This window comes from Podospora bellae-mahoneyi, chromosome 2 (assembly GCF_035222275.1).
Source record: "Podospora bellae-mahoneyi strain CBS 112042 chromosome 2, whole genome shotgun sequence".
NCBI lineage: Eukaryota > Fungi > Ascomycota > Sordariomycetes > Sordariales > Podosporaceae > Podospora > Podospora bellae-mahoneyi.
The window spans coordinates 1,992,916-2,005,013 of record NC_085881.1 but is presented as its reverse complement, the minus strand read 5'-3'; the positions used below and the strand labels follow the sequence as shown (position 1 = coordinate 2,005,013).

The 12,098-nt window shown below is 51.7% G+C and overlaps 5 protein-coding genes and 1 non-coding gene across 6 annotated transcripts; 2 read left to right on the top strand and 4 right to left on the bottom strand.

Annotated features, from left to right (window-relative positions):
* Positions 1 to 282: 282 nt before the first annotated feature.
* On the bottom strand, positions 283 to 391 carry QC761_0036150. The gene has a single exon. It is a non-coding gene; the product is annotated as a tRNA-Met (tRNA).
* Positions 392 to 529: 138 nt separating this feature from the next.
* On the top strand, positions 530 to 2,741 carry QC761_204680 (uncharacterized protein). Its single transcript, XM_062876191.1, has 2 exons — positions 530 to 1,141; positions 1,197 to 2,741. Exons 1-2 carry the CDS (start codon positions 1,042 to 1,044, stop codon positions 2,507 to 2,509), a joined length of 1,413 nt encoding a protein of 470 aa, XP_062734766.1. The 5' UTR covers positions 530 to 1,041; the 3' UTR covers positions 2,510 to 2,741.
* Positions 2,742 to 3,889: 1,148 nt separating this feature from the next.
* Positions 3,890 to 5,822, bottom strand: RPL16A (60S ribosomal protein L16A). The gene is made up of 5 exons (XM_062876190.1): positions 5,406 to 5,822; positions 5,052 to 5,187; positions 4,825 to 4,878; positions 4,511 to 4,769; positions 3,890 to 4,442 (listed from the first exon to the last, which is right to left on the bottom strand). The coding sequence occupies exons 1-5, from the start codon at positions 5,424 to 5,426 to the stop codon at positions 4,304 to 4,306; spliced, it is 609 nt and encodes a 202-aa protein (XP_062734765.1). The 5' UTR covers positions 5,427 to 5,822; the 3' UTR covers positions 3,890 to 4,303.
* A 505-nt stretch (positions 5,823 to 6,327) lies between these two features.
* Positions 6,328 to 7,419, bottom strand: QC761_204660 (uncharacterized protein; the record flags this gene model as incomplete). Its single annotated transcript, XM_062876189.1, has 1 exon — positions 6,328 to 7,419. The coding sequence occupies one exon, from the start codon at positions 7,417 to 7,419 to the stop codon at positions 6,328 to 6,330; it is 1,092 nt and encodes a 363-aa protein (XP_062734764.1).
* A 284-nt stretch (positions 7,420 to 7,703) lies between these two features.
* TTR1 (Glutaredoxin) lies at positions 7,704 to 10,301 on the top strand. Its single transcript, XM_062876188.1, has 2 exons — positions 7,704 to 9,850; positions 9,939 to 10,301. The coding sequence occupies exons 1-2, from the start codon at positions 9,748 to 9,750 to the stop codon at positions 10,211 to 10,213; spliced, it is 378 nt and encodes a 125-aa protein (XP_062734763.1). The 5' UTR covers positions 7,704 to 9,747; the 3' UTR covers positions 10,214 to 10,301.
* Positions 10,302 to 10,518: 217 nt separating this feature from the next.
* Positions 10,519 to 11,709, bottom strand: QC761_204640 (uncharacterized protein; the record flags this gene model as incomplete). The annotated part of the gene is made up of 1 exon (XM_062876187.1): positions 10,519 to 11,709. One exon carries the CDS (start codon positions 11,707 to 11,709, stop codon positions 10,519 to 10,521), a length of 1,191 nt encoding a protein of 396 aa, XP_062734762.1.
* Between the last annotated feature and the right edge of the window lie 389 nt (positions 11,710 to 12,098).

Here is a 12,098-nt window from a genome sequence, read left to right as displayed (position 1 = left end):
TACCCCAAAAGGTACTTGTTTTCCTTGAACACAATTTCAGAACCACTGCTCATAATAAGGATCACGATAAGAGCCTCATTCTCGGAGTTATCGCTTAGCTGCCAAGTAGAGCGCGTTGATGTCATGCTCCTCGCCCAAGCTCCGAGACAGAACCATCAGTTCTCCTCCATAGCTCTAGGGAATAATTCTAACCCCGACAACACCAAAAAGACACAATCTTACCAAGAAACAAAGCTCCGCAAAATTGTACGGGGTGTATTGGAGACTCTAGGCAAAAGATAGTGGGAACTGTGAGGCTCGAACTCACGACCTCAGGATAACTCTGATGTTAAACATTCAGATCATACTGCCAAGTATGAGACCTGCGCTCTTCCAACTGAGCCAAGCTCCCTGTTTGATTCGATGAAAGATATTGTCAGAAAGAGGGGTTAAGTCTGCGGCTTTGGTCGAAAACAATTGCAAAGAGTCTTGAAGAGTTGCCATTGATGTTATCATCTGTTTTATCGATGTTGCAATCCACTTTTTAATGTTAGTTCGAAAAACGATCAAGACAAATTGTTAAGGTCGCAGCAGAAATATCTGACTTGCCATAATCTGTCAGAAATACCAAGCAGGTACACAAAGTCAACACTGCGCCCACTCTGTATCTGCAACTTGAGCAACATGTCTCTCTTCATCAAATGAAGTGCATACAAGCTTTCATCGACAACCGCCGACCTCCGCCAAGTTTGTGGAAGGATCGCCAGATTGGAACCAAACGGGCAGGTCGTAGCGACTCCATGACTCGAGAGTGACTAATTTTCATGGTCCAACTCCAAGGTTTGATGGGTCATTATGGCGCTGATAGGTTCAAATGGTAGATAGACCGGGATCTAATGCAAGTGGATTGGGGAAGATGGATCTCCTATCGCATCTCCGGATCTTCCCCCACTTCCCGTCGTCGTTACAGTCGGCGCTGAGGTTTTATATCGATGCGGTAGCTCTGAACACTGGTCTTTGCAACTAAGCTTTTATCATCTGGAAAGTTAGTCCGCAGTCAAGATGTTCACTGCTGCAGCTGGTACTGTGCTGAGCCTGTTGGCGGGTAGAACCATGGCGGAGACGGTCCATGGAGTTGTTGTCTTCACCCGTCACGGAGATAGTAAGTACCACCTTTCTGACATGAATATCATTATCAGTCAACTAACACTCCCCAGGAACAACGAAACACTACGGCGCCCAAACCCTCACCAACCTCGGGACCACCCAAAACTTTCAAATCGGCAGCGACTACCGCGCCCGCTACATCGAATCCGGCTCCCCTCACCAAATCCTCAACATCTCCGAATTCAACTACGTCCCCTCCCAAATCTACGCCTCCGCTCCAAATCAAGGCATCCTCCTCAACACCGCCACCGCCTTCCTCCAGGGCCTCTACCCACCCCTTGCCGACCTCAACCCCTCAATCGCAACCCAAACCCTCAACAACGGAAGCGAATCCACCTCCCCCTTAAACGGCTACCAATACATCACCCTCCAAGGCATCCCCCCCAACTCCCCCGACGCAATCTGGATCAAAGGCGACGACAACTGCCCAGCCGTCACCCAAGCCAGCCAATCCTTCGAATCCAGCCCCGAATTCACCACCAAACTCACCTCCACCCGGGAATTCTACCAAAGCCTCTTTCCCGTCTTAAAATCGGTGTATGATATCACCTCCCCAGAAGATCTAAGCTACGCCTCCGCCTACGACATCTACGACCTCATCAACGTCGCCCGGCTGCACAACTCCTCCTTTTCCATCTCCCCCTCCCAACTCTTCCAACTCCGCACCCTGGCCGACAGCGCAGAGTTTGCATACAATTTCAATGCCTCGCAGCCTGAGCGGTCGATCCATGCCCGGACCCTATCGTCTGCCATCCTGACGCAGCTGAACAAAACTGTTGCCTTGGAGGGCGCGCTCAAGTTTTCTCTGTTGGCGGGGAGCTACGATGCGTTTCTTGCGTTTTTTGGACTTGCCGGGCTGACGGAGGTAAGTGAGAGTTTTTATGGGTTGCCTGATTATGCGTCTACGATGGCTTTTGAGCTCTATTCCCCTGAGACGAGGACTTCTTTCCCGGAGGAGAAGGATCTTTGGGTGAGGTTTTTGTTTAGGAATGGGACTGCTGGGGAGTTGGATTCGTGGCCGCTGTTTGGGACCGGGAGGGAGAGTCTCTCTTGGGGGGAGTTTACTAGGGAGATGAAGGGGAGGGCTATTGGGAGTGCGGAGGAGTGGTGCTCTGCTTGTGGGAGCAGCGATGGGTTTTGCGCGACGTATACTGGTGTTGCTGCTGAGATGTTCACCAGAGGGGGCATGTCGAATGCTGTTGCTGGGGCTGTTGGCGCGGCGGTTACGCTTGTGGTGTTGGGAATTGTGGGGTTGGTGGCGTTTTTGTTTGTGAGGAGACGGAGATCGGGCGGGAGTGTGGTGGTGATGGCGGATGAGAAGGGGAGTGTGAGGAGTGGGAGTACGGGGGCTGGCAAGCTGTGAATCACTGAATATGATCAGCGGCAAAGAGGTGTAAAGGTATCTGAGAAAAAAGAGAAAGGCAAATTTGAAAACTACCTGGTGGTTACAAGATTCCACTTTGTGTTTAGCGGGATACTTGTCAAGTTGTCATGAGATTCTAACATCTTGATTTACCTGCACCTGAGATTTGTTGTGAAATGTATATTTCCATCATACATAAGGTACTAAAGACACAACAACAAACCCTCTGGAGAGAAAATACAATACATACCTACGTATTTCGCATAGGCAAGGTAGTTGTGATTTTCAGCCTGTTGAAATGATCCATAACCACCTACCCGACCACTTCAAACCATGAGCCAACATGGATGTTTCACCTTGGCACCTTGGTATTTTACTATCTAGAACAGGCCTAATGATAAAGTTCCAGATGGCATTACAACCGTGAAAATAGCATGAATTTGCTTAAAGAATGGAAAAAACATGATAACAGTTCAAACTTAACATGTATTTCAAAAATTTCAGAACATTTATAAAAATTGACATATACAGTAATACAAACCTCAAACCACATCACAGAATTCAACATCCTTCTACGAACATTACACATACTGTGTCAAAAAGTACCTTAACCTATCTCTGTAGGCAGATATGATGATGTATCACGTAAATATGAGCGACGGTCCATTTAGTGTCTTCTCACCAGCTACCAAGCTTACCCATATCTCAACTCGAAGATAACTTCTTACAACCCAGATATATTCTTCACCTCGCGAACCACAGCAACAGAATCAATAGCCCAACATCGACAAGCTCTTTCCTTTGAATCCTCTACGTTGGAGATAACTTTTCTACTTGTCATGTTTAAACAGCACGAAAGATACTTCTGGCGGCGAAGTAAGACGAACTGAAACATAACGTGTCGACATATCCCCGACCAAGAAGCATGATAACAAGAGCTTATATCTTGACTCATAGTGTTCATAGAAAGACGTCAGGCCTAAGCAATGAAGATCAAGACATACACTCTCTCATCATTGGTCACCAAGCATACCAGTCATGGAGGAAGCCTCAACGAGTGAACATGTGGCATATCACCACCAACTACGTCATGCCCCCACAAGATAAGAACGCAAGTCTGGGCAATATGGAGGACTGACTGGCACTGGAGATACGACAAAGCACAGATTCGGCACAGACAAGACAGCAAAAGATAGGCGCACGTGTGATGGATTGATGGCAAGTTGATAGAAACAGGACTCATCCCTGTCACACGAGGCCTCAGAGCCTACGAGTCCATCAAGGACCAGCTCTGTACACCACCGCGTCCTCGAGACGATTTCCCTTCTCCCACCCGCTTGCCCTTGATCCCACCCCAGATAGCCCTTTCGACCAGCTCACTTGAGACAACCAGCTGACCAGTGTCCCATATGTCACAATTCCAAAGAAAGAGCCAGCACCGGTGCAGATTATTGTCGTTTCATTCAGCGTAAAATGGAAGGATGGCCTTGGCGATTCGGCCGTCAAAACGATGAGGCGTGGCACGTTGGCACACACCCTATAGCACCACTGACGAAGCCTAGACTGCCAAAGCCGGGTATTTTGTGCTTTCTTTTTCATCCATGCAACCGCATTGTCCATTGGTTGATCTCAGTTATTTTATGAGCTCCCAAGCCTGGGGACGCATAGTGTTGTTAGATAGCCCATTGCCTATCCACCCAGCCACGCATATGAAGTCGATGATGCCCCGAACCACCGCGCCAATCTAAGATGAAATCGCATAAAGGACAAAGGTATGCATTTTGGTCACTATCTCTAGTAACCGAAGGCAGCAAGGGCCTCCGTCGTCTTGGAGTCGACCTTGGCGGTCTTCTTCGCCTCGGAAAGCTGTCTGGCGGCGAGCTTCTTGCGCTCGTAGTAGGCAGCGCCCTTCGCCTTGCGTCTCTCCTCGAGTCTGGAGAAAGTAAAGTCAGTCTTTGCGATCCTCGGTCACTTCTGGCTATTCGCCGGAATTTCACCCACCTGGCAACAACGTCCTGGTACTTCCAGCCAACCTCGTGGCTGAGACGGCCAACGGTGCAGTACTTGCGGCCAGGCTGGAGTCTGAGGACACGGAGGGCCTGGGGAACGACCATCTTCTTCTTCTTGTCATAGGGAGGGGGAACACCCTCGAAGACCTTGAGGCGCTCAAGGGCAGCGGCACCGCGGGCGGTCTTGTGGGGAATCATGCCACGGACGGCCTTGTAGAAGATGCGGGAGGGAGCGCGGAAGTGGAAGGGGCCTAGACATTGTCAGACTTGGTCGGACATCGATCGTTCGAGAGGAGTTCAACTCACCACCGCGGGTAGGGTTGTACCGGGTCATCTTGCGAAGGTAGGCATGGTACTTGACTGTTTCCAAATGTCAGTCAACTGGTTCGTCTTGATGTTGTCCTCCATCCTTCGGTCCGGCAGCAGTTCTCCCCCCCGGCGCCCCTCCTCCAACGCGCAATTCCAATCATCCAACTGCTCCGCCCGTCGCGAATTCCCGTGCCATATCGATGAAGAAGAAGGGTGTGACGTACGCTTGGCGCGGAAGAACTCGCCAGAGATGTTGAGAGCCTCGCAGCGGACAACAACGATCTGCTGGCCGTTGAGGAGCTGCTTGGCGACGATGCTGGCAAGACGACCAAGCAGATGGCCCTTGCCATCGATCACGACCTGTTGAAACCAGAATTAGCCACCATCGCTCCTCTCTCGGTTGTACCTCCTCGCAATTGCTTCGTCCTGGTGCTGATTTCGCTCGCGTTGGGGTTTCGAGATTGTGCGTCGCAGTGTGCTGGGCGGTGGCTGAGAGATTGGCGGTTTCGTCGTGCGTGCTCGACTTCCGATTGCATTGCATTCAAACTGCCGAGATGGAGAGGAGAGGCAACACATACCACAGACTCGAAGGACGACATCTTTCCGCAAGTGACTGGGGAAAGGAAGGAAACTAAAGAAAAAGACTTGATCAGTCAAACTCCAGCCGATCAAAATGCTGCGTAGTCTGGCTGTTCCTTACCCTGCGCGATGGTTGATGGTCGGTCTACGACTTTTTTGTGTGTGATGAAAATTGGCCGTGTGCCAGTGAAGGCCAGCCAGATGCGCTAGGCCGAAAGTGGGATGGGTGGGGACGCCGCAAGCGAGTGGGAGTTGTGGCCTCAGGCCAAAGGTAGGGTTAGACCTACCGGGCAGAGCTTGAGTGGGGGCCCACCTATCAAGGTTCCTGTGCCGTGACAGGCTCCACCAGCTGTCCAGCAGCTTGCTCTCTAGGCAAACAACGATAACCGATAACGGCATTTCACCAGGAGTAAGCTATACTCGAGGTACACAGATCTACTCAATGCATGCAGTGGGACATCGTAATGAAGGCGGATTTGCACATGTAAACGAGAAGAAATCATATTTTTATTTGACTGGTTTTTCAAGTTTGTTTCTGTAGTACTCTCGTACTTCTTCTGTTGAGGTCGCTCATGCCCGCGATCCATGATGCCAACCATGGCATTTCCCAAGACAAGATCCCCCTTTCGATGGCAAAAGATGAGAAGCAAATTCCCTTCTTGTTGTGTAGCCCATATGACCACGGTAATATCAGACGCTTCCAAAATCCATGGCCTTATTCCTCCTGAATACAAGGCCTGGCGTATCAATGTTTCCGCTACCGCACGTCCGATGCTGAGTGAATATGAAAGGACGATGCTAACCCATTAAAACCAGTAAAAAAATAAACTAAAAAGCCAGTATCCTGGCTACCAAACGTGCGGGGAAAATTCCTCAAACTATGTCAAGGCACTCCTATAATTTGATGAAGGAGGCCGAATATTATACCCTTCCCTTCGCCTTGACATCATCAACGAGCTTTAAGATGTCCTGGACATACTTGACCAACTCCTTTCTTCTAGCTCTGGCTCCATCTTCTGTCGAGGTATCGACCTCGTCGAGCTTGAGAATCACCTGCTGCATAATCGTCTCTGAAATCTTCCTGTGCTCCTTTTCTCTTTCCCCGGCGTCCGGGGGTGGCCGTGCCATAAAGTCGATGCACAAGGGAAGAAGTGTCGTTTCAAAGTGAAGGGCGAGGTTGTTAAGTCGCTGAATAGGACCACCAGGCTTGCCCATAGGGGGAGGTGAAATAGAAGGAAGGTTGGGGGCGCTGGCAGTGGACAGGGCCGATCCCGAGGGAGACTGAGTCCGAACCCTGGACTTGGCCCGTCTGTAGCCTCTGCCATCATCGGCCGGAATATCGAAGCTGCCGAAAGATGATGTGGTCTCCCGAGGGCTGCGTCCCCCGAAGCCATCCCTCCGGCTTGTCCTCGGCGAGGAAGGGGCATATCGGTGACTCTTCTCGCGCCCATTCCTGATCACCTGGCCTTCGTACTTGTTGCGGCCGACAACAACCAACTCCTCATTGCTGTCCTCGCTGCTTGCCTGACCTGAATCATCCAAGACCATAAGGACCTCGCTGTTGTTCTTGACACCATATTCCCTTACAGGAGCGTCGGCATCTCTCAGCCGGCGTCCCTTGTAGTAGAGCTTGACACGCTTTGCCTGGCGGTCTGTGAGGTCCATGATCATCCGCACACGCTCCCGCACATCGCTGACAAGCAATTTTCCGTCGCCGATGCAGTAGGCGGGAAAGTGCTCCGGGTAGGTGATGCCCTGGTACTTGACCAGCATAACATCGTCTTCAGGCTTGTTACGCAAGTAAGCCTGGGACGGGGCAGAGGAGGAGTAGACGTCGTAGTACTGTGATGGAGGGGCATAGGAACGGCTAGGGACGTCTACGCCTTGGTCCTGAAGATCCTGCGAGGTGATGTAGCTGAAGTCTTCGTCGGTGACGTTGGGGACGCCGCCATGGCCGAGGCTGGAGCTAAAAGGAGAGAGGCTTGGGCGACTGGAGAAACCGTAGCGACGCATGATGCCGTTCTTCTTGTTGCCCGCTGCAACGGCTGGAATGGCGCCGAGGAGAACAACCGTAGCGATTGCGGTGTAGAGGGTGGTCGGAGAAAGACCCGTGCTTGATTGGAGGAAGTCGGTGGCACCTGACAAGTGGTCGACCGTGGTGTCCAGGTATGCTTGCAGAGAGGGCGGAAGCTTCTGCAGGACTGCCGTGATATTATTGGCAAGATTGGTTGCGAAGGCACCCGAGGATGCCAATACTCCTTGACCGGTAGCCACGTTGACGACTGAGGGTGGTCCTACGACAATGTGCCGTCGACCTGCTGGGAAGAAGAGGAAACAGGAACGAGAGGGTGGACCGTGGTCAGTTATACCAGTAGAGGGAACGACGCTAAGGGACGGGCTTCGCGGAGTTTGACGATGGCTTCGAATGGATGTGTTCCAGCAAGAGAACGCATCAATCGGGGCCGAAAAGATTGCAGGGCCAATGAGTGCGACCGAGGCTGGGCAGCTGGAGATGGTCGCCTTTGGAAGGGATGGCACAAGAGTTGCGTTGTCCTTGCACGGCAATTTTTAAACTTCCAGATTTGGCAGAATTGGACGTTTCTCACGATGATCACGGATGGAAAGGGACAAGGTGTGTTGTTCTCTCTGTCGTCCGATGCTTTGAACCCTTGGTCGGGGGTCTGATGGGATGGGTCATTTCGAGGCTGCAAGGGTCCCAGGCAGGAGTTCGCTTGCTCGCTGTTCCAATTTTCTGGAGAACCCGGCGGTCTGACCCCGCCTCCGAGAACACTGGACCCCACTTTCCGCGCCACTGTGGGCTTGCCATTTGCTCGTAGGGACTCTGTCTTGTCAGGGAACAATTCATTCATTGTGTTGTTCATCGGTCATGAACTCCCACTCCCAACAACATGCGGTTTCTGCTGGAAATTCACCGAATCGACGCAGGCAACCGCTGCAAGCTGCCGTCGACACCCAAACACAAGGCGAACCCTTGGAACCATTGATGGCCTCACAACAAAACCGGCAGAACCGATCTCCATCGGTGCCCGACGACTCCATCGTGGAGGTGAATGACGGGATGGGCACATCATCACGAGGGCTTGTGTCCCGGCTTCAACACGGGGACGACGATTATCCTAGTCACTCAAGGTAGTTACGGCCTCATGGAGATCGCCGGCATCGTTGATCCGCTCAGCCGCTGTGGGCTGCCGACTGGTTCAAAGTCCACCACGATATCCAGCGGCAGCGATCATTCGTGATATTACTTGCGTTGGCTCAACCAGATGGTTTTGCCCCCCCGTGGGGTTGCTTGCGCCTCCCGCAACGGCGCAATCGATTAGGCAATCACAACCATGCCTCAGAAACAAAGTGAGGTCATGCAGGCCAAGTCCACCAGCGTCGTTCCACTTGGTAAGAGAAACAGACGTCGTGAATAGCCTCAACTCGTGGACACGACTGGCTACATAGGCTGCGGTCTTACTAGTAGCTCTTGGCTCATGTCAGCGTAACAAGTGAAGTGGGCAAAGTAGGCTGTGAACGACGCATGATGGCTTCTAGCCCGGTGTGTGTCGGACAGAGCAGAGCCTCAGTGGTGTGTATCCGCTTTTGTGTGAGTAATACCACGAGGGGAGGACTGAGATATTTGTTACCGTCCCCGCTGTGATCAGGCTGCTGCTCGGAGAAATTCCATAACGAATCTATTCCCAGAACCAAGCAGGCACTTCTCAGCTTGATGTTTCACATGTCCTCATGTGCCCATTTTATCGTTGACGTTGAGAGATCCCAAGGTGGGGTTGATCTCAACAGGCTTATCTTATCGCTTACGCACAGATCACTTGCGTCATTGGAAATCGGGGCTGCCCTCGTCGCAATCCCAAGCGGAAGCACGGATCTCAAATTGCGAGACTTGTCGACCAAAGAAAGCCTCTACGCAAAACCCATCAGCAATTCCAAATACTTCTTATCTAGGATCCGTAGCATATTTGCTGTAATAGCATAAGGTTCATATCCTGAATAATCAACCCCATACTACAGAATGTCCGAGCAGTTTCAAGACAAGGAAGGTTGACAAATCCGTCCGATCCGCTCCATCATCCCGCCATCTAATATCCCGGGGTAGTATGTGGAGATTCTACAGTCCCTACTCTGTAGTAGTTTGCGAGTCTACAATCCATTGTCGCAACCGCTTTTTTTGTACCGTTCGTCCCCTCCATTCCAAAACAGCTGCCTCTCTTGTTTGCATATCCCATTTCAGCCTTTTAAAAAACCCACCAACCCCCCCCCTCTCTCCGTTTCCAAGACCTCTTCTCAACTCGAGAGTTCCCCGCACTTTGTCTTTCCATGTCCTTCTTCTTTCGCCGATTCTTCTCCTCAGCAACCTCACCAGCAACCATGGACGCCGCCCAGAAGAAAGCCCAGCAGTTGATCGATGACAATGCTGTCAGTACGTAGTTGCCCCTCTATATGCGCCCCTAACCCTTGCCGTTGATAATAGATTGTTAACCATGGATGTATTGCGCGCAAAAAAATAGTGGTCTTTAGCAAGTCCTACTGCCCCTACTGCAACAACACCAAGCGCCTCCTCGACTCCTACGACGCCAAGTACAAGGCCATCGAGCTCAACCAGGAGGACGACGGCGATGACATCCAGGCCGCGCTCGCCAAGATCACCGGCCAGAGGACGGTGCCAAACATTTTCATCAACAAGCAGCACATTGGTGGCAACAGCGATCTCGAGGCCGTGGCCAGCAAGGGCAAGGACGGCAAGAAGCTTGAGGAGTTGTTGAAGGAGGCTGGTGCTCTCTAAATGGAGAAAGAGTGAGGAATCAGAAGGGAAGAGATGGGATACCCACGGTCAAAGGCTCAACCAACATTCAAGATTATGGGATATTAGCAAGCGAAGCACGCTTTCTTTTTTGCGTTGCACTTAACATAACAATGCTTGGAAAATGGGATGTCATGTTGGTTGTCATTTTTTGAAATCTCTGTAAACATTGGCTATTATCAATATAGTTCGCGCCTGATTTTGTTCAAACATCTTTTGCCAACCCACTCCGGTGTCTTACCTAGCGAAAGGCAGAAGATCCATTTCCTCACCTGAACCAAAGATTTTCACCTAGCGAGCGGCACGACCATACTAGCAACTGTCCCCACCGGCCTTTCTACAAACTCCATGATACCCTCAACAATACTCTTCCTCGCCGGCTCACTAGCAACCTGCTTACCAGCCAGATAGTTCAACCACAACGCCCTCGAAACCCTCTCATCCGGCACAACCCCAATCAACTGCCTGCCACCAGACTTCTTGCCCCCATCAAAGGCGATACTGAGATGGCCCTTGTCATCTCTGGCCAAAATCAACTCCTTGGCCTTTGGTACCTTGCCTCTGTTGAACACAGCCCTAAACTGCTTCATCGCCTCCCCAAACGCCTCATCATCCACCCCCTTCCCGGATAATTCTGGTCCGCGAGTCTTGATGGCGTTGACGAACCCATCCCGCAAGTGGTGGAAGTCAGTGTCGCGAACGGGGATGACGCGGAAGGCGGTACGGGCGGGAATGTTGTGAGACAAGAGCTCATCCCATAACTTGGCGCCTTCGGCTGGGTCGAGGAGTTCATTCCTCAACTGATCCCGCTCTCCAGGGACGAGGGTGGTAGCAATAGGGTTGACCTTTTTGACAAGGGCGGATTGCAAAGCTGCAATGTCTGCGGTTGCGATGTAAAAGCCTACCACGTAGACGGAAATCCCGATGAAGGTGACTGTTCTGGTTCCCAGACCAACAAGGGTATACTCCGTCTCTGGGGCAGCAGCGGTGGTGATTGTCCCAGGTTGAACAGGCTCAGTAGCATCTAACGGTCCGGTAAAAGAAGGCAACGAGATTGTCCGCGGAAAGCTAGGGACGACGGTGTGGCCTGTGGGCACGATTTCATTCCTGTTTTCATCGTGGACGATTATTTTCCTGTTGGGGGCGTTGGGGTCGGAGAGGGGGTTGGATGGGTCGGCGTCGGCTTGTATTGGGTTTTTCTTGATCTCGAGGACAATGCGGTAGGAGACGTAGATGAAGGAGACGATGCCGGCGACGATACCGCAGGAGAGGAAGATTTGCTTGTTGCGGTGGTAATCAGCTGAGGACTGGGCGATGTTGCGAAGGTTGAGGTTCTCGACGGCGCGGGTGCCGGTTTGGCGGAAGGAGCGCTTGGAGAGGAGGGTTCGGCGCTGGATGTGAGGTCTGAGGGAGGGGTTGGTGGAGGAGGGCCGGGCTACGGTGCGGGCTGCCTGCCGGAGGAGGGGCTGCCGGAGCATTGTGTGTGTATATGATGCTGTTACAGTTGCAGCCGTATTGTTGTTGTGGTGATCTCCCCTGCGTGCAGTCGTTCGTCGGCTGGTCGTCCGTTCGATGTTCCTTGTGGGAGATGGATGTCAATTCGGAGTTTGGAGCTTGGCGTTCGTCCCCGGGGTCAATTTGACATCATGGTGCCTGGGGTCCGTCATCAAAGTGGGTCGTCTGCCGAACCATGGCGTCTTGGTTCAAGAATCACGACGCTATGCCCATTGGAACATTTCTAGCGTGATGATCCTCAAAAAAGGTGGACTTTGACTTCAACGTTTCTGAATCTCAAAATAAAACGACTTCAAGTTCGAATCAAAGAGGCCAGACACACCGACCAACTTGAGACCAACATGGTTGCCCA